General features: G+C 47.6%; 1 protein-coding gene across 1 annotated transcript in view; it reads right to left on the bottom strand.

Moving 5' to 3' along the window:
* Positions 1–26,827, bottom strand: part of LOC147620037 (mitogen-activated protein kinase kinase kinase 9-like) — an 84,584-nt gene that overhangs the window by 27,557 nt on the left and 30,200 nt on the right. The window contains exons 4-7 of the mRNA XM_086772174.1: positions 3,438–3,500; positions 1,087–1,244; positions 884–959; positions 715–774 (exon numbers count right to left, since the gene is read on the bottom strand). Of these exons, the coding sequence (XP_086628300.1) occupies positions 715–774; positions 884–959; positions 1,087–1,244; positions 3,438–3,500 (357 nt within the window). The remainder of the gene's footprint in view (positions 1–714; positions 775–883; positions 960–1,086; positions 1,245–3,437; positions 3,501–26,827) is intronic.

Below are 26,827 nucleotides of genomic sequence, written 5' to 3'. Positions count from 1 at the left end.
CAGTGGCCCGTCAGATTTGGTCTTTTGTCTCTCGCGTTTGGGAGGCAGTAGAGAGGTCTACTGTTTCGGCTCATCAGTGGATATTTGGGATTTGTCCTCAAGTCATTACTTCAGACAGTCACCTTGTGATATTCCATTTCCTTAGATGGACAGGACTTTGGCATATTTGGACTACACGGAATGGGTTCATTTTTGATTCCTTGTCTGGAATACATGGGCACATTCTACGTATCCGCGGTTTGCTGCTTTGGCAGTTTTCTTCTCTTCTCTCAGCTCAGCTACTGGATGCAGATGTTATTTCGTTATGGTCTACGGCGGCTCGGCTGGCTCATCTTTGATGCTTTTATCTGGGATGCTTATTTGGCTAGGAGGCTTTCTTATTAGTGTACAGGTTTGCATGGTCACGATCCTTTAGAGGATCTTTTGTCATGTGGCTGATGTACATTTTACATATAATATAAAACACCATTTCACGAAAAAAAAAAGAAAAAAAGAAAAAAAGAGAGAGGTATATATATATATATATGGAGAGAAATGAAATGAAATGAAATGAAATGAAATGTTATATTAACGTCTTCAAAAGGCCATAATGACCTATGAGACCAAAAGTTACATCATGGTGGATCTGATACAATGTCTGGATAAAAAACCCCAGAAAATGAAAAGAGAGAGAGAGAGAGAGAGAGAGAGAGAGAGAGAGAGAGAGAGACTGACCTCTGGAGCCATCCAGTATGCACTTCCCTTGCAGGACTTTAGTTCATCCAATTGTGAGATCTATAGAGACATTGCAAGCTTTAGAGGGACAACAAAGTATCAAGCAAGAGAGTATCAACCCTTTAGGTGGCAACAATGGGGGGGGGGAGGTGGGGAAGGAAGCAGGAACCTGTTTTGACAATCCAAAATCTGCAAGCTTAATCTTTCCATTGACATCCACCAATATATTAGCGCATTTGATATCTCTGTAAATAAGAACGCCAGAATGGATGTGTATGCATTAGTCTATGCCCCACCCTTTATGTCCAGAACTCTAATGAGTGTACTACAAAAGAGAAACATCAGCAAATCTACAAAGAATATATAAACAACCTGTGCATGATTTTTCGATCATGCAAATACTTCAATCCACTCAAAATCTGCCGTGTGTATAGCCGTATTTGAGAATCAAATAAATCATACTTTTGATAGAGAGAAGCAAGTGAGCCTTTAGTGACAAGTTCAAGGAAAATATACAGCTTGTCAGGTTCCTGTGAAAAACAGTCCATTGAAAGAGTTATGATTCTAGTCAAGGCATGCATAAACCATGGACCAGAGCCATGGCATACCAAACACAGCCCTCCAGTAGGAGGCTCTATTATGTGTCAAAAAGCAGCAGATTAAAAAATAACTTGAGGACAACCCGGCAGTGCTTACCAATCTCTAACACACCTCCACCTACATCTCCTTCACTTTCTGCCTTTGGCCCATTGCTCAGCCAATCCATGCAGCAATTTTTATCTTTTATTTTGCGAGGAACACTCATTTTTTTTCACCTCTTTGTGGAGTGAGGAGGAGGGGTAGGCCAGAATTGAAACTGCTTGTGCAACGAGAAAGGTCACTGCCTTATCCATCCAGCTATTTTCCCCAACCCTCAATCCATACAGAAATTGGATAAAATCATGTGTAATAGATTAACATTATCCTCCATAATTCCCCTACTATCAATTCCCTTTTGTCTAAACAACAATGCCCAAGTCCAAGCCCACCACGAGAGCGTCACTCCATGAACCAGGGTAACTTCATGCATACTTTTTTCTAAACACCTCCACAAAGCAGAGTCCCATACAGAACCTTAGAAAAACGAGAGATTCAAAGAAAAAAGGGGAAGGGGAAGCGAAAGGGGGGAAAAGGGGGGGGGGGGGGGGGGGGGGAGAGGGGGGAGGAATTCAATTAGTAATCCGTGCTCAATCAAGGTCAACATACGCAGCACCCATTATATGCCACACTAGGTGTGTTGCCCATGATAGCCAAGATCCCAAACGATAAAACCACCATCCAAGTTCTTCAATTGAGAGAATAATTGCACTTATTTCACACAAAAAGAAACACTCACCTACGCTCTCTCTCGTATATGTGAGACATGGCATAAGCTAGTGCCCGCTTCCGCACAAGGGACCCTTTGTTGGTCATGCCCATCACTCATCCCCGTCCCTCTTCGGACAATCCCACGTGCCCCCACCTGGGCACAACAGAGCCCTCTCAGCTGGTCGACCTGAGCCCTTCCACATTTTTTTCTCTGTCGATTTTAGATTTTCCCCAATTTGGGGCAAAACTCGATACATAGCCGGGTTTACCATACCTAGACGGGTTCCACTAGGAGTCAACTTTCTGAGACAAGACCTGCACATTAGGAATACGTGGCTCGGGAGGGGTAGCTGCCCTTTTTAGACCCCACCTCCGACAAATTCTCAACATTGTCCACAAGGACGAGGACGCACAATATCTTTGGGTGTGGCTACTACAGCTTACTGGGGACAGAGTCATCCATTATATGGAGATATTATGGAGTTCTCACAGCTGGGGAAAGTCCTCCTGCTCGAGGAATTCAATGCCAAGACAAGGAATCACCAGGTCCCACTACTTGATCTAGGCGACCCTATCAGACTACACGAGTTGGACATCACACCGACACGGCTACAAAGATCATCACAGGACCGTGAGGAGGTCGCTGTGTATGGGAGACATTTCCTAAAGCTGGAAGCTTAGATGGTAGACATTTGCTTCTGTCCCCCTACCCGGAGGTCACGGTGTATGGGAGATAGTTCCTAGAGCTGGGAGCTGCATATGGTAGACATTTCCCGCCCTCACATCACAGCTCACCAGCATTCTCCGCACATCTGCTACCGCTTCTTTCATTTGCATGCGGCAGTCTACCACCAAGCCACCCTACCCCAAAACTGTTGGTATGATGAATGCCCAGCCACATGCTCCCGTCTTAACCATGAGGTATGCATTGGGCAAATCACGAAGCGCCAAGTGCAACGGATTTCTCAGCGCATAACCCAACGCAAGCAATAGGAGTTCTACGCTTAGAAAGATGATGAATTATACCGACTCTTCATAGGGCTGAGCTGCAAAAAGGCTTGGAGGAAACTCCAAGAACATCGCCCCCCCACACCTATCACCTACCCGGACACATGGCACTCCTATGCACGCTCCCTCTATCATATCCCCCATCAACCACCTCTACCCCCACCTCCAGATCCCCGCCCCACCACCTCCACCTTCTTCACAAAGGGTAGGCCATCTGTAAACTACGTAATAAGAGGGCACAGGATCACGAGGGACTCACTGCCAAGTACATCTCACATGCTGATGATACCCTGGCGCCCCTACAACTGACCCAAACAAGTAGTTTCAATCCTGACTTCACATAACAAGCTTTGCTAGGAACAACTAACCTTTTGAGTACCAAGATATCGAACAATGTTCTCATGTTGAAACTTGCTCAACAGCTCAATTTCCTGGAAAAAATAAACAACAAATCTTATCATAAATGTAATGCCTAACACTTAAATTAAAGATAGTCCAACATATGTTCACGCTAGCACAGAAAGAAGTCATTGCATGCAAAGTTCAAGTTAAACAAAAATTACCTGTAGCATTGATTAAAAGATAGTAAGGACACCCATGCACCCCAAATGAGCAGCCCAAGCTGTAGAGAGGCACAGAGGCAGACCCCAAATACCTCACAACCCACCATCACAAGTTTCTTGCATCCCGACCAAGGATGGAGGCCCTCGCCGACGACCATGAGATAGGCTTGACTTGGATGCCCCTCAACGGACTAGGCAGCACACACAAACAGCACATGTACCATAGGTGTCAGTGGTCACCCCCCCTCTCGGGCGTTTCCCTGGACAGAATGATCCAAAGCAGCGAGCGAGATGCCCAAGACCCACTAGTCCAAGGAGATGCTCCACCCAACAGCTTCAGATCCAATAGATCCTCCAGAGTTGTCGGAGTGCCCCTCCACAAGCAGTGGATGTGAAGAGCCTCTGTACAATCAATGATCTTGAAAACCCACTTTGATCCCCTTACATTGTATCATTGTTGCATTGTAACACTACTACAGGGCTGTTGTTTTTCTCTCAGATCTAATTGGGTTTTTTATCATGTTTTTTCCATGATTCTATCATTTCATGGACACATTATGCAGATGACATTGTCTTGATCTCAGATTCAGCCGAGGGTTTACAGAGACACTTGGATGCAGGGGAGAGGTTTTGCATAGAGAGAGACCTTACCGCCGTCAACCTTGGCAGCCCAAGGTCATGGTCTTTTAACCCATCGTATAATATTGCATCACGACTATCCTTCTTGTACAGGGATGTCCTTGCAGAGATTGTCAAGAGGTATGTATACCTTGAGGCTCGGAGTGATCTTTATGAATCCCCGCTTTTGCATGACCATGGCAGCCACTGACCGACTAGCCAAAGGCCATGCATCTACAGAGGCAATGTTTATTGGGTATTTGGAGATTCATGTGTGAAACAGCCCTTTTATATGTTTGTGTGTGAACCACCTCTTAGTATGTGTATATGTGCCTATGTGTGTGAACAAGCTCTAAAGGCTTGATAATATGTGTGTGCGTGTGTGTAGTAAGCAATGATGTCGGCACACATGCCATGTGTCACTCCTATAGTGTGTGATTGACTCAAAAGATAAGGCTCTAAGCCTATAAAAGGATTGAAAAGATAAGGCTCTAAGCCTATAAAAGCATTGTACTTGGTCAAGGATTTACAACACCACCATTAATCTAGTCAACATTGAGTCGTGCAACACTCCGAGTACTCTCTCTCATAGTGAGAGGAACAGAGTATTGAGACAGGATCTATGGCAGCTCTATACACGAGAGACATGGATATCGCCTACACAGCCTCTTCCACCGAAGATGCTATACTACAGAGATCACTTCATGAGTATCACTGATGATGGATTTATAGAGAGGCCTAGATACATGGAGGGCTTTTTACCACACGGCTCCCGAGTGGCTATTGGTCAGCTCAGAGTTTCATCACACCGATTGGAGATTGAGACTGGCAGAGCAGCACGGATCCCCCGAGAGGAGAGGGTATGCATATTGTGCAGAGAGGAGGTGGAGAGTGAGGAGCATTATGTATGCAGATGCAGAGCATATACAGCCATCAGAGAGAGATATCCCATTTTATTCAGAGAGCCACATTCCCTACGCCAGATCTTTGAGGCAGCAGACCAGCGCATACTGGGGAGATACATTCTAGACATACAGCGCCACAGAGAGACATTATTACAGGCTCAGACAGCTCCAGAGGGGGGGCGACAGACACAGATTACTACATTTTTTCAGAGATCCATACCCCTCCCAGCCCCTACACGGCAGGGAATTACTCTCCAGAGAGCAGAGACACTTAGAGCCCGCAGGAGACAGAGGACACCTGGCTTTCGGACACCACGCCTATACCAGAGAGAGATGACAGAGATCAGAGCTCAGTTTCACAGAGAGGGTGCGGAGCGATTGGCTCGCTTCAGAGCACACCCAGGCATGTTCTTCAGGGAGCTGTGGACACCCCCTTCACTAATGTATACCATTTTATACCCCCAGTATGGTACAGGATGGAGCTAGCTAGGTTGCATATCATGATTGTATACTCCATGCATATAGCTTTGCATTCTCCTAGTAATAGAGCTCCATCCCCTGCACACCCAGATTCAGCTTTTTTATTCAGTACTTTTTCATTTTGTTGGGATGACAGAGGATACCCCATACATGTACTCCGATTTGTCTCATAGGCCGAGTTCGGTCTTTTGGAAGACGTTAATAAAATCTTTCTTTCTTTCTTTCTTTCTCTCTCGCTCTCTTCGCACCCACCTGCGACTTGCGCGCTGCGCTGGTCGGCTCCCCTTATCCCACCCACCTTTCCTCAGGCCCCCTGCTCGCGCTACGCGCCGGTGGCCTCTCCCTGTTCATATCCACCCGCTCGTGCTGCTTTGCTCGGGAGCCAAGCATCCTCTCGTTATTTATAACGGGATGCTACAGTGGCCGGGATCAGGAGGGCTGACATGCTTCCCACATGGGGGTCATACAAGGACCGGAGGCACGGTGGTAGACTACATTATGGGGTCTTTGGAGGCATCACAGCTTGTCACCTCATTCTCCATTCCACCTCGTCCTATTGGGGCAGATCAGCCGGATCACCAGTATCACCAGCCCCCCACATACCGACGCCACACACTACCATTTACTTCACATGACATGGCAGACATATACACTGGCAGAGTAGAGGATGGGCTCCTACTCATGGATCCCCTGGCACCTATGGATACCATTACAACCCAGCTGGCATCACTCCTACACACGACTGCATTACAGAGCTTCCCACATCGTGTCCACTCAGGAGAGCCTGCGAGATCTGGGACTATGCCCCAGAACAAATGGTATGATGACGAGTGCACAGCCATATACTCACAGCTCCGCATACAGAGAGCCTTGGGAGCCATCACAGAGCAGGAGTCGAGGAGAGAGATGAGGAGACTTACTCGCTGCAAAAGGCGGGCATTCGCAGAGATAGAGAAGCTAGAGATCTTTCATTTCTTCATGAGTTGAGATAGCCCTATCTCATGGCGGCACTTCAGAGAGCCTCGGACACCGACACCTATTTCAGACCCACAGACATGGCACACATATGCAGAGGGCCTATACCACGCCCCACAGCAGCCACCTATACCTCAGCCACAAGAGCCTCGACCTACCATAGCTAGCTTCTTTACCCACTCGATGGTAAAGGAAGCTATCCGCCGCCTACAGCATGGATGGGCCACCGACCATATGGGCCTGCAGGTTGAGCATCTCATATATGCAGTAGATTCTTTGGCTCCTTTTCTTGCACACCTGTTTAACAGGGCACTAGCAGAGGGTTTGCCTGCGGAGTGGATGATGCACACCATTGTGCCGATTCACAAAACAGAGGATATGCTCGATCCGAGCAACTACAGGACGGTTATGGTTTCCCACGTGTTGGCCAAACTCTATGGTGCAGTGTTGGAGCAAGAGCTTAGCTTATATGCTGAGCGAGCAGGTTTACGCTCATCAGGGCAGGCAGGCTTCAGGAGAGCTTTCTCTACCACTGACCATGTATTATACACGAGAGACATGGATATCACCTACACAGCCTCTTCCACCGAAGATGCTATACTATAGAGATCACTTCATGAGTATCACTGATGATGGATTTATAGAGAGGCCTAGATACATGGAGGGCTTTTTACCACACAGCTCCCGAGTGGCTATTGGTCAGCTTAAAGAGTTTCATCACATCGATTGGAGATCGAGACTGGCAGAGCAGCACGGATCCCCCAAGAGGAGAGGGTATGCAGATTGTGCAGAGAGGAGGAGAGTGATGAGCATTATGATAGTTTATTGTTGCTTTTTCTTATTTCATCCATGATGAGATTTCATGGACACTATGTACACATCATTTTGGTCTCATAGACCCTTTGGGTCTTTTGAAGACATTAATATAACTTTCTTTTCCCCTACTACTTTATGCAGATGACATCGTCCTCCTTTCAAATTCAGCCAAGGGGCTTCAAAGACAGTTGGATGCCTTACAAGACTTCTGCACTCAATGGGACCTCAAGCCCCTAGACGTCGTGGCCACGATCCCCTCATCAACTCCAAATCTAGGACATGCTCCATCGCCATCGTGCTACCTTTCCACATAACGTAGCTGAGGGAGACCTCTCGGCCATACTCATAAGCCCCATGCTTGATATTTTGGAGAGTGGTATACCATCTATTGGGGGCTGATGCTCCTCTCATGTTTCATGTTCCTCGTATTCCATGATGAGATTTCCATGGACAGTTTTGCATCACCCCCTTGACATAGTTTTGATTCGTTCTATTTGATTTTCCATTCCATGATGAGATATGCCATGGACATTATTGTTCAGTTTGGTCTCATAGGCCCATTGGGTCTTTAGTAGACACTTAATCTCTCTCTCTCTCTCTCTCTCTCTCTCTCTCTCTCTCTCTCTCTCTCTCACACACACACACACACACAAGGGAAGGAGAGAGCCCATTGCTTTCTCTCACTTGCCAAATCTGGTCAATACTCATCAACAATAGTCAAAATGAATCAAAACTGGTCAAAAATCGCTGGTCAAAAGTTGGTCGATGCAGGTCAATTCTGATCAAACCTGAGCGGATTGATTAACACATTCAACTTTGGTCAAACCTGCAAAAAACTGGTCAAACCTGTTGAGATCTGGTCCAAAGCAAGCCAAAACTCATCAAAAACTCTGAGGGGAGCTTATAGGATCACCTTGGAGTCCAAGGCATCAACCCACACTAGAGATGAGGCTGCAACAATAGATAGCAACTCTCTTAACGCTGAAATTAACAAGGGAGTAGCTCTTTTTCTTTATTTCCGAGAAAAGATCCTTTCATTAGTTATATAAATAAAAGCCCACTGGGCTACAAAACCCCTCTCCTGCTCATAAGAAGGCAGAGCAGAGATCCAATCAAGGCAGCTAGGGAGACTCTCCCTAGGTGCAGAAAAGTACAAATAAAAGTACAAATAGCTGAGAGGCTATATCATACAATAGGAGGGGGGAAGATCCAAACAGGTGGCCTGTAGTGCCAGCGGGGGGTACCCGCGTGTAGAGTATAGAAAAGGCCATTGCGCCAAGTGGTGTGGAAGGCCTAGCGCCGCAAGATCGCTCGATCCGAGTCGCCCCGGATGCGGTCATACTGTCCTCGTAGGGTGTGAATCAACTCCTGCCAGATAGCCCGAACAGTCTCTGCTGGTGGCTCCAGTCTCCCCTCAAAGGCTCTGAAACAACGGGCTCTCCAAGTGAACCATATGGTGAGGCTGCTGAGGAGCTCCCATCGCATATCCCTCTCCTGTGTCCAGCCGGCTGTCGAGAAATCCAGTGAAGGAACAAGGCAAGGATGGCCCCCAATGAATCTGATGGCCTGGCTGTCCTGCTCCGTCTCGTATCCCAGAGCTGGCCCTGACGAAGTCGACCAAGCAGCGGCTCCCCACGTATACAAGCCCTCTGGAGAGAGGGGGGCCAAAATGCGCAGCATCCTCAGCCAAATCTGCTGCGCCTGTGGACAGTCCCATAGGCAATGTCTCTGTGTCTCCAATGGGTGGCCGCATCGGACGCAGGCCGGCGGAAGGCCACTATAGACAAGCCATGTGCCAACTGCAGAGCCTCTGTGGGCAACCAGCCACTAGAAAGCCGAGATCCTGCATGCCTATCTGCTAGCCCAGAGCCTGATCCAAAAATCCTCTAGGAACTCCTGTAAGAGTCCCTGAAGCCGCCAGTGCTCCGATGCAGCTGGAAAGACCGTCCTCCTCGCAGTCAAAATATGCCGCCCCAAACGAACAGTGTACCGGAAAAAGGTGATCTCTATGGCCTCGGAGGACGCATAAGGATCATGCCACTCGTACTCGCCAGGGTCCCACTGGAGCCGGGCCAAGGAGCGCACAGCATATGCCCATATGCGCCAATCAGAGTCCACATCTGCAGGGTCTGGATCAATATGCCACTTCCGAGAAGCGGCGGCCACTACCCGTATCCTCTGAAAGATGCACTCTGCAACCAAAGGAGACCCCGCCTCCACTCTCTAAGTCTGCCCTCATCCTGTATCTCATAGTAGAGGCATCTACCATCCTCAGTGCAAGCTCTAACAGCAATCAGGATCTACAATTGTGTAAAGGCTCCCATCCACCGTGGGGCCGCTGGCTCGAAAGGTGTGAACCACTCCTCAGTGAGTGCCTCCTGAATGTCATCCCTCATAATCAGCCCCCCTCTGAAGTGACTCAGCCTCTCCGCCTGGATCTCCTCCGGAGACTGCAAAAGGCCTGCCAATCTCCAAAACTGCGCACTGGGCCTGCTGCCAATGGTCCCCAGGCTAGACGAGGCCGAGAACCCAGCATATGACCCTGCTCTGTGCGTACCGCGAGGCTCCAGATGAGCGGCTGTCTGGCCCGCTCCTCCTCACAAGTGGGAGGTCTCTGAGAAAGCCCCGTTCTTAGCAACTCCCAAGCTCGCAGGATACTCAAGGCAAATCTGTCCTCCCATCCTCTACTGAGGACTGTCCTCATCTCTGTGAAGATCCACCGAATCTCTGGTGCCCAAGTGTCCCCTGCTGGGGGAGCTCTAGCCTGCAGCTGCTGAAAAAGAAGCTCCTTCCAAGGCTCATCGCCTGGAAGCAGCCCCCGAACAATAAGCTTCCCCAACAAGGCTCTACTCTGATTAGCTAGATCTATAATGCCCAAGCCCTCTTGATCAGCCTCTGTACCTGGCTGATGCAAGAGCTCGAGAAAATCCAGCAAGACGTGATATAGCACATAGTCGCTAAAAGCACCTGATTTGTCACCACCACCCTCCCAGCCAAGGATAGCCGAGCTGTACTCCAATATAAAAGCTTCTTCCGAATGCTCAGAAGAAGCGGGGCGATCTGCTGCTCAGGTGACAAATCAAGTCCAATCTGGCATCCCAGATACCGCATTGCTGTGCCAAGAGGAATCCATCCAAAACCTGGGTCTGGGCTCCATGCCGGAGCGGGAGCGCTACTGATCCAAAAAGCCACTGTCTTGCGCCAATTGATCAATGCTCCCGAAGCCACACCAAAAACCTGTAGCGACTGCTCTGCCCTCTGTAGATTGGCCTCCTGGCCATGTAGAAACAATCCCGTGTCATCAGCAAACTCAGAATCGAGCAGGTCCTCTCCCCGGACCGGAAGTTGGAGTCCTCTCAAACCAACCTCCTCTGCTGTCAGATACATGCTCATAGCCTCTGCAAAGAAAAGAAAAAGGAACGGGGCGAGAGGGCATCCCTGACGGACTGATCTGGTCAACTCAAAACTCGGCCCCCGTCCTCCTGCCATCAACACCTGGATACGAGCTGTGGAATATAGAGCCGCCACTCCTCGAATCCAGTCTGGCTCAAAACCCAGGCGAAGCATAGTGCCCTCTAGAAAACCCCAATTGACTCTATCATATGCCTTCTCAAAATCGAGAAGCATAACGACCAAGTCCTCACCGAGAAATCTAGCTCGGGCTGTCGCCTCCCAGAAGGTGAAAATGTTGTCAAGGATACTGCGCTCCTTGACGAATCCTATCTGGGTAGCATGAATCAAATCCCCAAGGAAGGGTTGGATCCTCAAACTCAAGGCCTTTGCTAGGACCTTGTAGACAGTATTGAGGATCCTAATAGGCCTCCAATGCCGAATATCATCTGACACTCCCTCCCCAGTGAGGATAAGAAAGATCAAGCCCTCTGAAAAACTCTGTGGCATCACCCCAGTGTCAAAAACATACTGAAAACCCCTGCGGAGGCCTCGCCCCAAAAGGTCCCAATAGCGCATAAAGAAGGCAGGTGTCAATCCGTCCTCCCCAGGGCAACTATGACGCGGAAGGACCCTCAAAGCCTCAACAAGCTCATCCTCTGAAAGGGGCTCACCCAAAACTGTGCGCATACGATCTGTGACCCTCCTCTGCACATGGGCCCACACAGTCTGTCTCCAAGCATCACGTGCCTCCGTGGCTGGCTCCGCTGAAAGCAGGTCTCTATAGAACTCAGTGGCAATAGCTCTAATCTCCCCGGGCTCAGTGGCTAACGATCCATCCTGCCTCCTGAGCTGGCGTACTCCTGCTCGAGCATGGCGGGGTCCGGTGATCTCAAAAAACTCCCCAGTCACTCTATCACCAAGCTGCGTCCACTGAGAGGCCTGGCGATGTTAGTAGAACTCGTGTCTCTGCTCCTCTGCCTCTCTAACCTCCTGGCGTGCCTGGCTCAGCTGGGACGCCACCCACTCACATGTAGGCTGCTGCTCCTGAAGACGCTGGAGCGAAGCAAGGCTACGTCTCAAGCGACGCTCCCGCTCTCGTGTCTCTCCCAGTCGTGTCAAGGCTGTAGCGTGCAAAAAAGAGCTGAGCTCGATGAGTCCCTGGGCACACTGGCCTGCTGCATCCAGGTCAAAGCTCTGGCTATCATGCCATATCCTCTCAATGTCCTCAAAAAGACGGGGGTCTGTAAGTATCCTCTCTGGGATCCTCAACTGCAAGCTGGTCTCCCGTGTCCTCTTCTCGAGTGTCAAAATAACTGGCGCATGGTCTGAAAAAGAGGTGCCAGCAAGAATGCCAACGGAGCCACCACGCTCCCCGAACCTGTTGCCCACATAGAAGCGATCAATTCGTGAAAGATTAGTCCCTCCCTGCCAGCGATCCAACCGAGAAAAACTAAGACTGTCCTGAGAACGGGAGAAAGCCTCATGCTGCCATGCATCAGTGATCCGCACTGTCATACAAAATTGCTCCCAAGCTGCAAGCTCCGTGCCGTGCACTGTAACATGACTGCCTCCCACCCTATCGGCCGGGTCCTCAAGCATGTTGAAGTCTCCCCCGACACACCAATGTGCGGCCTCGGGCAATGCATCTGTAACAAGGGTCCAGAACTCTGCTCTGGCACTAGCATGATTGGGCGCATAGACATTGAGCACACCAAAATGCTCATCGTGCATCCTCAGAATAACATACTGCGCTCTACCAGGCACAATGACCCCGCGATCCACAATGGCCTACGGCCATACATCCGCAATGACCATACATACTCCTCCCTCCCCACCCAAGGGGCCAAAACCTGCAGACCAAAATGTGTCCCATCTACCAGGCATCACCGAACCATATCTCCGAATCCTGCTCTCACTCAAATGGTACTCCTGCATCATCAGAATATCAATACTGCCCCCAACCAGGCATCTCTGAAGCTCCTGCCTCAAACAACCACGATAGCGTACATAGTGTGCGCCGCCAAGGCCCTGTACATTCCATGAGATGATCCTCATGGATGACCTGCTGAGGTGGAGGCTATCTCAGCCATACGGCGGGCCTTCGCAAGCGGCTTGGATGGAGAGTAATCCCCATCCGAGCGGCTACGAATTTGCCCACCCGGTGTGCTGCAAGAGTCTCGGACCAGGCGCCAGTGGCTGTGTCCCATAGCGACTGTCTCCCGCTCGGAGAGAGACACCTCATGTATGCATACATAGCCAGGGTCTCGCGCTAGGTTCCCGGAGGCATCTGCACTCCCGGTATCAAAGAAATGTGCCAACTTCCAAATGAATGGGAGAGTTAATTGTTAGGGTTTCATGTGGGAGACATACACACAGAGAAGAAGGGAGAGAGAGAGAGAGAGAGAGAGAGAGAGAGAGAGAGAGTTGTGGGGATAAGTCAACTCATGATATGAGTGTGTGACTCCCCTATCACACATGTATATTGCACTAGTACACATAGTGCACTTAGTACATTAAAAGTACTAAGTGTACTATGTACTAAAACTTATGGGCTTGTACACACTATAAGGGTGCGCATAATGCCTTTACCCCAACAACCTCCCACTTAAAGGCAAAGTGCCCTTAAATGAAGGAAAAGAAAAAAATCAGCATGTACATGATAATATACAAGGCCATATCAAGGCTGAAACTGGCCTCATCCAATGCCCATCAAGTGTTTGCAATGAGCAAACCGCTCCGGAGGCAAACTCTTTGTCAACAGATCAGCCGGGTTGTCATCCGTATGAATCTTAACAAGCTGAATTTGCTTGTTCTCTATCACTCTGACTGTCACAATGCAACAATGGAATATCCCCTGTATAACCCAAATCAACCACTAACCGAGATAGCCATAATGCCTCCTTGCAAGCCTCTGTGGCTGCAATATACTCGGCCTCTGTAGTAGATAAGGCAGTGCACTTTTGCATCCTGGATATCCATGACAAAGCACCTCCTGTGAATGTAAACACATAACCGGTAGTAGACTTCCGGTTATCTAGATGACCGGCATAATCCGAATCCATGTAACCATGCACTAATGCATCCTGTTTGCCAAAGCAAATGCACATATCCTGTGTGCCCTTCAGGTATCTCATGACACCTTTCACTGCTTCCCAATGCTTCTTGCCAGGGTTGGCAATGTATCTAGAAACCACTCCCACTGCAAATGCAATGTCCGGCCTAGTAGCAACCATGGCATACATGAGACTGCCACAAGCTGAAGCATACGGAATCTTGGCCATATCAGCCCTGCCACTATCTGACTGTGGGCTGTCCATAGCACTGAGTTTCACATATGGAGGCAAAGGAGTACTAGTTTTCTTCCCCCCATCCATATTGAACCTCTGCAAAACTTTGCCAATGTATTCCTTCTTAGACAAATACAAGACATGTTGATTTCTGTCCCGAAGTATCCGCATACCCAAAATGTGATTTGCATCACCCAAATCCTTCATATCAAAGGTTTGATGCAGCCTCTTCTTCAAGGCATCCATCTCCTTACAAGATTTTCCGGCAATCAACATATCATCAACATACAAGATGAGGATCAATAGACTGCCATCCCTGTTTGAGCCCATAAAGACTCTTTTTCAGCTTGCATACAAGCTTCTCCTTTCCATTTACTGCATAACCCTCTGGCTGTTGCATATATATCTCCTCATGGAGATCACCGTGAAGAAAAGCAGTCTTCACATCCATCTGAATCAAATCCAGATCATCATGAGCAACCAAAGCTAATACAGCTTTAAGTGTGGTCATTTTGACCACTGGAGAGAAGATCTCATCAAAGTCCACACCATATTCCTGCTTGAAGCCCTTAGCCACTAACCTGGCTTTGTATCTTGGCTTTGCATCTGGTGCAACTTTGAGCCTGTAAACCCACTTGCATGGCAAAACCTTCTTGCCTGTAGGTAAATGCACCAACTTCCATGTTCCATTTTTGTGCAGAGAATCCATCTCTGACTTCATGGCACACTCCCAAAGAGCCTTGTCTGCCCTCTGTAAAGCCTCCTTATAACATGAGGGCTCCCCACAGTCAGTGAGCATCAAGTAGTCAACCCCTGGAACAAACCTGTCAGGGGCTCTGGAGGGTCTTGTGGACCTCCGTACCCAATGACCATCATTTGCAAGTTGCTGTCCAGCCTGCATATCACCTATTGGTGGCTCCTGTTCCATGCCATAAGGCTGAAAAATCATGCCCGGTATCTCCTCTAACTGTGGGATATCCATAGGGATATCTTCTGCCATCTCTGGCTATCCATTTGGACCATTTTCAGCACCATTTAAGGGCTGGTTTTGCTACTGTAATGGCTGATTTAAAGCCCTTGGTTGTTGTCCATGATGTCCATCATCATCAAAGATGACTCTGCTAGGCTCCTGTTGCCTTGCAGGCTCCTTATACATGCATGTTTCATCAAAAATGACATCATTGCTGCGTATAATCTTTCTATTCACGGGATCCCAAAGTCTATACCCCATTTCACCTCTGTCACCATATCCTAGGAATATGCATTTGTGAGACTTAGGATCAAGTTTGGTGCGCATTTCCCTGCGTATGTGCACGTACGCAACGCAACCAAACACTCTCAAGTGCTTGTATGACGGAGGCTTCCCTGTCCATACTTCCTCTGGCACTTTCCCACCAAGCCTCGTGTTAGGTGACCTGTTTATAAGGTGAACGGCTGTCATAACAGCTTCAGCCCAAAAACCATGAGGTAATGCAGCATGTGACAACATAGAACGGACCTTCTCCTGAATGGTCCTGTTCATCCTCTCTGCTGTCCCGTTTTGTGGAGGATCATAAGGAGTAGAGAGCTCCCTCTTGATGCCTTTAGCATCACAAAAGTCCTGAAACTGTTTGGACATATACTCTCCACCATTGTCGGAACGCAAAGCCTTCAATGTTTTGCCAGTTTGATTCTCAACAAGAGCAACAAACTTCTCAAACACTGAGAATGTATCACTCTTCAAACGAAGAGGATAAACCCACACCTTGCGTGTGGCATCATCAATAAAAGACACAAAATATTTTGCCCCTCCCAAAGAAAGCTGAGGCATCTCACATACATCTGTATGCACAAGCTCTAACTGAGCATCTTTCTGTCCAAGAGCTTTCTTGTGGGGGCACTGTAGTTGCCTACCATATATACAATGCTCACAAAACTGAAAACTAGAGAACTTTAGAGAAGGCAAGTAACCAAAACGAGACAATTGCTCCATTCCTTTGACACTCATGTGTCCCAACCGGCTATGCCACATAGAGATTTCCGGCAGCTCGGTTGCATTTACATTAGCATGGTGACAAACACCTGCATGCATGAAGTAAAGAGTGTCCACCTTAGAGCCTCTGGCAACAACTAGTGAGCCCTTACTAATCTTCCACTTTCCACGACCAAATGTGGTAACATAATTAGCATCATCAAGCTGTCCAGTAGAAAGCAGGTTCTTCTTGATCTCAGGCACATGCCTGACATCATGGAGCATAAGCTGTGAGCCATCTGAAAACACAAGCCTCACATCACCTCTGCCAAGAATCTTGCATGCATGGTTATCACCCAAATAAACTACTCTTTCATTGCCAGCAGTATACCTGACAAACAAGTCTCTGCAACCTGTGACATGAAAGGAGGCACCTGAATCAATGATCCATGAGTGCATTGCATGACCATCTCCTGCAAGAAGTGAATGGGCATCAAGTGAAGACGTGAATAGGACCTCATCCTCACTGTCACCTGCATGTGACACATTGACTTCTTCAATCTTGACTCCACTTTTGCCCTTTGGCTTTACATCTTTGGCTTCATCTTTGTCTTTGTCTTTGCCTTTTCCCTTTTCCTTTTGATCATTTTTCCATTTGTAGCATTGCTTTTTGATATGTCCTTTCTTGCCACAATAATGGCATTCCAAGTCCTTTTTGGAGCGGGACTTGCTCCTTCCCCGTTCTTGGATTTTACCCCTTTGCTGGGATCTCCCACGTGGATTCATTGCATTGGACTTTCCAACAGAGTTGTTTTTCCTGTTCATCTCCTCTTGAAGAAGAGCACCCTCCACATCTGCATATGACAGCATAGCATTTGAATTGCTAGTGGCTGTCCTGAATGTGTCCCAACTCTCTGGCAAAGTGCATAAGAGAAAAGTGGCTTTGAACTCATCGTCCATTGCCAACTTTTGATTTATAACTTGGCTGACAATACCATTAAACTCATTTAGATGGGCTGCCATAGACGCCCCTTCCTTCATTTGAAGACCTATGAGTTTCTTCAACCAATACACTTTGCTTGAGGCACTTTGCTGGGCATACAAGTCCTGCAATCTTTGCCACATTCCCCAAGCTGTCTTCTCTTCACGAATGCTGAAAAGTAAAGTGTCTGACACAGACAACATGATGGTGGATCTTGCCAGCTCATCCATATCTTCCCACTCTTCAGCAGTAAGAGAAGCGGGCATTACACCCCTTTCTTTGATAGGCTTGTGCTGCTTCTTCTGGAGCAACACATTATAGCACTGGGTTTGCCAAATATCATAGTTATGTGAGCCTTCAAGCTTGTTGATGTGAAGCAATGAAGAGCTCTCACCTGTGGTTGCCATAGCAATATGCAACCTGTCAATGCCTCACTCCCTGCAAAATGTGCAAACACTGCACCAAAAGCACACAAAGTGCTCACAGTTGTTCTCCCAAAGTTTATCTCCCACTGCGGAAGCACGAATGCAACTTTTCTCCCACTGTATGTGATGAAATCACCAAAATCTGGTTGCTGCAGATTTAGGACAGCACCTTAAATGTGCTCTGTTCCCCTTCCAAAGCACTGTACAACAGTACTAAGTGCTCACCAATGATGTACCAAACCTGTACCGGCAAGTACAGCAGCTGAAATTGAGATTTTTGCTCACTCAAATGATTCAAATCAATGTGCAGCCATGCCAAAACTTGTACAAAGCTGTACCAAATCTGTACCAGCAGGTACAGTAGCAATAAATGCTCTCTTGGCTGTCCAAATGAGTGAAAATCAGACTTTTACAGTCCCGAACACTGCATACAACAGTCCCGAACAGAAATTGGGCAAAAGCCCCTTGACTGCAAGCTGATTTCTGAGGATTCAAGGCATAAAAGTCTTGCCTGCTGTTTTGCTAAGCTCAACAAGCATAAAATCTTGAAAAGCCCCTTGATTTAAGATCAATTTCTGATCATACATAGTACATTAACGCACATGAAGGCATCCAGAGTCTTCACAGTGCTTCCCCCTGGCCACATATACATCCAGTACATAAAAACCCCTTGATTTACAGGCACCTTGAGTGCTTGACAGGCATCAACACGTTGCCCAAAGCATCAAATGCGAGTGCCTGCATGCAAATCAACCCAATCGGCACAAAAGCCCCTTGATTTGCACTGCAATTTGCTGCAATTTTGCCTGAATGTGCGATTTCTCACATCATACAGCATGTATGAATGCTTAATTGCACAAATACATCAAAAGCCCCAAATTTTGACATCCAATTTCCTGCAAATTGATCCTGATTGTGACCAATGTCACCCAATTTTGCCAATTTTGCTCAAAAATTGAGCAATTCGGCACCTGTACCTGCTCAATTGATTGAATTGATAAGAAATTTCCAAAGAATTGAAGCAAATACCTCTTAATTTTTGAATTTCTCTGAGATTTGCAGACTGAATTTTGTTGTTGCAGGAGAAGGGGGGGGGCACGTCTGATGCTGATGCTGTTGCTGCTGCAGTGTGTTGATGCTGATGCACCTGCTGCTGTGCAGGTACGGATGGCTGGGCAGCCCACGTCTACGCGTTTTGCTAGAAGCGCACGCATGCGTACACCTGCAAGCGTGTCGTGTTCGCCTGCGTATGGACGCCCGACTCCTCGGCTGCACGCGCTGGTGAAAAAGGCCTATGACCTCCCACGTGTGCGACGGAGAGATCGCCGTCGTCGCTTAATGTTGCGCCGACTTCGCCTATTCACAAGCAGTTCGAGAGAAGCTCCGCCAGCCTTACGCTTCGCCCCCTTCCTTGTGCGCCACCCAGTCGCTCGAGCTCGCCTTCACGGGGACACGTAAAGCTGCCTCCGCCTAGTAGCCTTACGCTTTGTGGCCAAGCGTCTACACGCTTCCCCACGATGTCCACCTGCCGTGCGCTGTTGTGCGCTTGGTGTTGCTTCTGCTGCTGTGGGCGCTGCTGCTGCTGCTGTAGGCGCCTGGCTGCGCCTGGTTGGCTGGGCAACCCGCTCAGCTGCCTGGCTGTTGGCTAGCTGCGCTAGGCAGCCTGGGCAGCCTTAGCTGGGCTGCATGGACTGGGCAAGGCAACCAGTTGGGCAGAATGGACAGTGCGACCAGTAGAGAAATCAGCGCCAAGAGGGAGAGGATCAAGACAGCTACCTAAGCTCTGATACCAGTTGAATGGGAGAGTTAATTGTTAGGGTTTCATGTGGGAGACATACACACAGAGAAGAAGGGAGAGAGAGAGAGAGAGAGAGAGAGTTGTGGGGATAAGTCAACTCATGATATGAGTGTGTGACTCCCCTATCGCACATGTATATTGCACTAGTACACATAGTGCACTTAGTACATTAAAAGTACTGTCAAATCCCCACGGATCCCCTCGTGATCGATCTTGGTTCGAACTCGAATCCTGCAAACAAACGAACAAACAAACAAGCAAGGGGGTGCAGGCCTGACTCACCTCCCAACCATGACAGCCGTGGGCGAGCCCACAGTCTTGGCTGTCCCCACCGAGCCACGAGCTGAGCTAACTAGGTTGACGTACCGACCAATCTCCTCCTCGCGACGTCCCATACCGCCACGAAGCTGCCCTCGCGGGCCTCGAGATTGCTGCCGGCCTCGGCTTCACAAAGCAAGTGCACGTCTGCACTAGATCCAGGCTCCAAGACCATAGAGCTCTCACAAACTCGCGAGACTCTCTATATTACAATAACTAACCTTGGCCACCCTTTTATAGGCTCTTGGCCGGTCATCCGGCGTCCACACTTGGCCGCCCGCCCGTCCATACTTGGGTGCCCGCCCGTTAGTATATCCCTAACTCAGCTCGTCAATCAGCTTGCCTAGTTCCAAGCTTTCCCAAGCCTCGAAACTAGTCTTGCATGCGTATAGCACACGGTAGATACCCACTGTGCACATGACATACTCCCCTTCCTCTAAGAGCTCACTCCTGAGCTCACTAAAAAGCCAGGGTAATCTCTCTGAAGAGAAGTCAATGTCTCCCATGTAGCGTCCTCCTCAACATGATCCTTCCACTTGATCTTGTATTCTGTGATAAGCGTATGACGCAATCTTCGTTCACGAAAGCCAAGAATCTTTTTAGGTTCGTGCTGAACAAATGTCATATCCTGGACATCTATAATTTCTTGAGGAGTAACTAACTGATCTGCTCCACCCAGTACTTCCTTAAGTCTACTGACATGAAATACAGGATGAACTTTCACATGAGAAGGCAAATCCAATTCATATGCAACTGAACCAATCCGTCGTGTAACACGAAAAGGTCCACAGTATCTAGGGGATAATTTCGGAGATCGACCTGTCCGTAAAGTCTCGGAATCTTTCGGAACTCGCAAATACACCATCGTTCCTTCAGAGAACTCTCTAGGTGAACGATGTCTATTAGAATAAAACCTGTCGCGGTCTTGAGCACTTCTAATAGATTCCTTTGCAACTTGTAACATTTCCTGCATATCTTGCAAAAAATTACGTGCAGCATCATGCTGAAGTCCTGAGAATCCTACTGTTAACAGGTGATCTTGGTTGAAAACCATACATAAGCATGAAAGGACTAAACCCTGTACTCGTATGCTTAGTACTGTTACATGCAAATTCTAACATAGGAAGATAATCCTCCCATGAACTCTGTCTTTTGGATACATATGCTCGAAGCATATCCTCCAAAATCTGATTCACTCTTTCAGTCTGGCCATCAGATTGAGGATGATCAGAGGAACTCAAATTCAAAGTTGTTTCCAACTTCTCAAAAACAAGTTTCCAAAAATCACTCGTAAACTTAGAGTCCCTATCCACTGACTATGTCCTGCGGTAACCCGTACAGTCTAAACAATTGCTCGATAAACTGCCAAGCTAATTGCGTAGCTGTAATAGTCTTCCGGGTCGGTAAAAATCTAGCCATCTTTGTCAAGCGATCTACCACAACCCAAATAGAATCGTGGCCTTGATGTGTTCTTGGCAATCTGGTAATAAAATCCATGGAAATACTTTCCCACTTATTACCTGGGATTTGCAAAGGATGCAACAACCCAGCCTGTCTAAAGCATTCAGCTTTATTTGCCTGACAAATCTGACACTTGAGAACATAATCTTCTACATACCCTTTCATCTTCGGCCAATAAAAAGTGTGTTCCACTAATGATAGCGTCCTGTGTACCCCAGGGTGTCCAGCAGAAGGGGGCGTCGTGACACTCCCTCAGAATCTTGGACCTAATGTCCGGGATCTGTGGTACACAAATTTTGTCATTACGGAATAGCAAACCATTCCGAATCATCCACTGACCTCCTGCAGCCTGAATGGTAGACTGCGCAGTCACCGAGTCTTGGTCAATCAATGAGCTCCCGTCCTGGATCTTCTGCCAAAATGGACCAAAATAACTATCAGTCCTGCAAAGCCCTCTCAATGACTGAAATAAGTCAGTAGAAATCTCGGTGAACGACAAAGTATTCACCTCTCTAATCCGACTAAGCGCATCTGCAATATTATTCATGGACCCTTTCCGATAACGGATCTCAAAATCAAAATCTTGCATTAACTCTGCCCAACGAGCTTTCCTGCCTCTCAAATCATCCGCATCACACACATACTTGATTGACTGATGATCAGTCAATACCACAAACTTGGAGCCATATAAATAATGTCTCCAAACCTTGAGAGCATGAATCACAGCATAAAGCTCCTTCTCAAGGGTTGGCCAACGAGATTGAGTGTCGTCTAGCTTTTTACTTTCAAAAGCAACCGGTCTACCATCTTGAAATAAAGCAGCCCCGATAGCATAGTCACTGGCATCAGTTTCAAGAACATAAGGCCGCCGACTAGGATCAGGCAATGCTAAGATAGGTGCTTCCTTGACTTTATCTTTCAAAAGTCTGAAGGCCATATCCAAATCGTTATTCCAAGTGATAGGCTGATTGGACTTACGTCCACGACCTTTCAATAAGTCGGTCATCGGTAGTGTGAGTTGAGAGTACTCCCGTACAGATTTTCGAAGAAAGACAACAAAACCGAGAAAAGAACGAAGTTGTTTCACTGTTCGCGATATAGGCCAGTCCAAAACCTTCTGAACTCGGTCATAGTCAATGCTCAATCCATCTCTAGTGATCTTGTGTCCCAAGTAAATGATGTCGGTCATAAAGAACTCACATTTACTCAACTTGGCATATAGTCGATTCTGTCTTAAAAGAGATAAGACAATCGTGAGGTGTCTGACATGATCCTCAAGAGTACGACTATAAATCAAAATATCATCCAGGAACACCACCACAAATTTTCCCAAATGTTCACGAAAAAGATCGTTCATCATTTGCTGGAAAGTGGCTGGAGCATTGGTTAACCCAAAAGGTAATACGAGAAACTCGTAATGGCCATACCTAGTCCGAAAGGCGGTTCTTTCGACATGCCTTTCATGAATACATATCTGGTGATAGCCAGTACGTAAATCGATCTTCGTGAAATATTTCGCTCCTGCTAACCGGTCAATTAGGTCATTTGATCTAGGGAGAGGATAACGGTTCTTAATTGTCAGCTTGTTCAATCTTTTGTAATCTATACACATTCTCCAAGTATTGTCCTTCTTTCTCCTAAGCAACACAGGTGCACCCCCAAGGTGATTTACTTGGATGGATCTGGCCCATCCTCAAATAATCTTCGAGTTGTTTAGCCAACTCATCTTCCTCAGCTTGGCTCATCCTATAAGGTGGAATACTCACAGAATGAGCACCAGGGATCAAGTCAATACGATGATCTACTGCCCGTTCAGGTGGTAAACCCGATGGCAATTCCTTAGGAAATACATCTTGAAACGAATCAAGTATCTTCTGTAATTCTTTGCTTTCAAACACACTTAATTCATTCACATCCATGGAAGGGATGAGAAAAGAAGAAAGTGGAATCAATACACAATGGAAAGCGGTATACAAAGAAGAATCCATTATATTTCCAAAATCAATAGTATTTACAAGAGGTCCCTGAGAAGGATGAATACAATCACCTAAAATACTATACTTGGTGTCCCTATGCTGAAAAGAAAAAATATGACTAGACCAATCTATCTGGACATCAAGAGTCTTAAACCACTCAATCCCTAATAACAAGTCTACATTTTCCAGATGCATAACATAGCATTCCAGAGTATCTTTGTAGTCCTGAATCTGGATTGGAAGCATCTCCACCTTGCGATCCCAAACTTGTCTTCCCGCAGGTAGACATACCTCATAGGTACGGTCGCTGAGTGTCGTATCAAGACTCAATTTCTGCACAAGTTTGTAGTTGACAAAGTTATGCGAACTGCCAGGGTCTAGAAGAATGTGAATTTTATGGCCATTCACTTCTCCATAAACTCGGAGAAGATCATGCATGCCAAATACTTTAGAATTGAACAGACAATCAGAACAAGTACTAGGGCGAGAAAGTACAGTAATTGACGTACCTGTCAAAGACAACTGGTTAGCTGCCTTCGGCTTGGTTCCTGCGTTTGACTTGGTACCCTTTTGCTTCGGGCACTCATTACGCATGTGTCCTTTTTCTTCGCAGATAAAACAACGTCCTTCTTTCTTGAGCTTTAAAGCCCTAAGGAGTCGTTTCTTCTTCGCTGGTGTCGAACTTGTATTCTTCGAAGGTTGGTCCGAAGACTTGCCTTCAGTCGTGTTAGCCATAGGTGCGGAGAACTTTCTTTTATGCTTGTTCCCCTGCTCGGTAACGGGTTTCGACTTGGAAGAGACCATCGTATCATCATAGATACGAGCTGAATGAATGGCGTCGTCCAAAGTTTTACATTTGTTATTTTTAACCTGTAATCGGTACGAGTCGGGTAAACCAGTTACGAAAAACCCCAAAAGAGTAGTGGGATCCATCTTTGTAGCCTTCATCTGCAAGTCACGAAACTTCTGGAGGTAGACCTCATAAGTGAGGTGCTGCGAGGTCATGGTCAAAGCTGAAAACCGGGCAACAACATCGTAATCATCCTCTTTCTTGAGGAATTCTTTCTTGAAAATATCTTCAAATTGTGCCCAAGTCGTTGGCTTAGGGTTCAGTTCCTTCCACCAAAGCAAAGCTTTGCCGGACAGGAAACCTGCTGCTAACTGTATCTTCTTTCCATCATCATATGGATGAAACTGAAAGTGAACTTGCCACTTGTGTAGCCACGTGTCCACGATCTCCTTGGTTCGCTGCTTTTGCTCGCCCCCGAACGGTTCCGGAGTAATATTGGGACCTAAAGCTGAAGCCAAGGTATCCATTCCCGAGAAAGTAGAGAGGGTAGTGGTCAAGAGAGTGATGGAGTTCTGCAAAGCCTGCATCTGGGCTGCGATTTGTGCCTGACGTTCCGTCGAAGAAGCTTCGAGAGCTACTTTGAACTCTTGGAAATCTGATTTTGACACAAACTCGTCAAAAAGATCGGCATCGGTTCCTTCCGTAGCCGGCAAGCCTTCGCGTTCCACGAGTGGCTCCAACTCTGATTCTTGGGTCGACATCGTGAAGAGGGTACGTGGAGAGAAAATTTAGTCTTTGCACAACAAAAGTGCGTGAGAACTTGAGAACTCGAGAGATGTGTGGCAAGAAGCCCACTAGAGGGGTTTATAAAGGTTTCCCAAAAGCCAAAAAAACTCGAAAAGCTATGCTTAGCTTTTGCTTTAGCTTTTGTGTTTTTTGTTTTTTTTTTTCTTGAATATATATATATATATATATATATATATATATATATATATATTTATATATTTATATATATATATATATATATATATATATATATATATATATATATATATATATATATATATATGGATATATATATTCGCTTTTTCTTTAAAAAAAATAAACACCTTTGGAAACCTTGGAGAGGGGAGGACTTTTAAACCTTTTTTTTAAAAAAAATTAAACTCCCCTAAAAAAAAACAAAAAACGAAAGCAATAAAAAATGTATGCTTTCCTTGCGTTTTTTTTTTTTTCCGCTTCCCTCCTAATCTGGTGGCGTCACCCCGTCGGCCATCTCACATGGCGGCTACTGGCGTCACCTGCTTTCTTGCGCCATCCTGCGCCTGCCGTTGGCTGCTGGAACCCCGTCGGCTGCTGCTGCTGGAAGCCTGCGCTGGTCGCCTACAAGTCATGGCTGGGCGCCTGCGTAGGCCTGGGTGCTGCCCGCCTGGCCTGTGCGCCGGCCTGGCCTGGGCACCAGCCCAACGTGCCTAGCCTGGGCGCCTAGATGGGCCTGGCTGCCTGGCCGCCTGGCTACACAGGCACGTGCGCCTACCTGCCAGCCGTCGATAGCATACCAACGTCCCCGCCAGCGCACAAACCTGGCCGCCTGTAAGCGATCCAGCCAAACAATCGAACAGCACAATCTCTTGCTCTCTCTCTCTCGTGCGCCAAAAAGCTACGAAAAGCATTATGCTTTTTTTTTCTTTTTTTTTTTCTATTTTCTCTCCCTGCAAGTTATGCGACTGCACACAAGGTCTCTTCTTTGCAAAGCAATCAACCCTATTAAAACTACCATCTCCCATCATCAACATGGGTTTCTTTGATGAAGAAAAAACACATACAAATCTGAAAACTGCAGTATGCACAGAAAAAACAGCAAGCTTTTTTTAACACATACCGTACTTCGACCTCTTCTTCTCTACCTACCGACTTGCTCGTTCACGAGGTATGCTCTGATACCACTGTCAAATCCCCGCGGATCCCCTCGTGATCGATCTTGGTTCGAACTCGAATCCTGCAAACAAACGAACAAACAAACAAGCAAGGGGGTGCAGGCCTGACTCACCTCCCAACCATGACAGCCGTGGGCGAGCCCACAGCCTTGGCTGTCCCCACCGAGCCACGAGCTGAGCTAACTAGGTTGACGTACCGACCAATCTCCTCCTCGCGACGTCCCATACCGCCACGAAGCTGCCCTCGCGAGCCTCGAGATTGCTGCCGGCCTCGACTGCACAAAGCAGGTGCACGTCTGCACTAGATCCAGGCTCCAAGACCATAGAGCTCTCACAAACTCGCGAGACTCTCTATATTACAATAACTAACCTTGGCCACCCTTTTATAGGCTCTTGGCCGGTCATCCAGCGTCCACACTTGGCCACCCGCCCGTCCATACTTGGGTGCCCGCCCGTTAGTATATCCCTAACTCAGCTCGTCAATCAGCCTGCCTAGTTCCAAGCTTCCCCAAGCCTCGAAACTAGTCTTGCATGCGTATAGCACACAGTAGATACCCACTATGCACATGACAAGTACTAAGTGTACTATGTACTATAACTTATGGGCTTGTACACACTATAAGGGTGGGCATAATGCCTTTACCCCAACACCAGAGTTAGCCTATCACGTCTGTCATCTCCAAATCGCTCACATGGTGAGAAAACTCAACTGCCTGTGTCTTCAAAATACTAAGAGCGAGATCCAGAGTCCACTCCCGGTCGCAAAGAGGGAAGGAGAAGGCCACCGTTGAATCAAGTGCCTCCTCCCCAGGGGCCGGAGGTATCACCACATGAACTCTGATGGGTGCTGGCTCATGGGGGCCCTCCGCTCCAAAAAGGCGTGTAAAGGAGTAGTCGAAAGCCTCCGAGCGCTGTCTAGTGTCGAGACTACTTAGCCGACTGCGGATAGAGGATATCCGTGAAGCACGAATCCGCATGGTAGGTCTCCTCTGCGGTGCATGAGCAAGGTCGGTGCTCAGTGCCCGCCGGACTGCAGGTGAGCGCCAGGGTACTGCCAGTGCCTCCCGGGGAGCTGAGGCGAGC

The sequence above is a fragment of the Cibotium barometz genome, chromosome 32 (assembly GCF_041138505.1).
Source record: "Cibotium barometz isolate CiBa-2024 chromosome 32, ASM4113850v1, whole genome shotgun sequence".
In the NCBI taxonomy this organism is placed as follows: domain Eukaryota; kingdom Viridiplantae; phylum Streptophyta; class Polypodiopsida; order Cyatheales; family Cibotiaceae; genus Cibotium; species Cibotium barometz.
The sequence above is the reverse complement of the archived record's forward strand: the minus strand, read 5'-3'. Positions and strand labels throughout refer to the sequence as shown.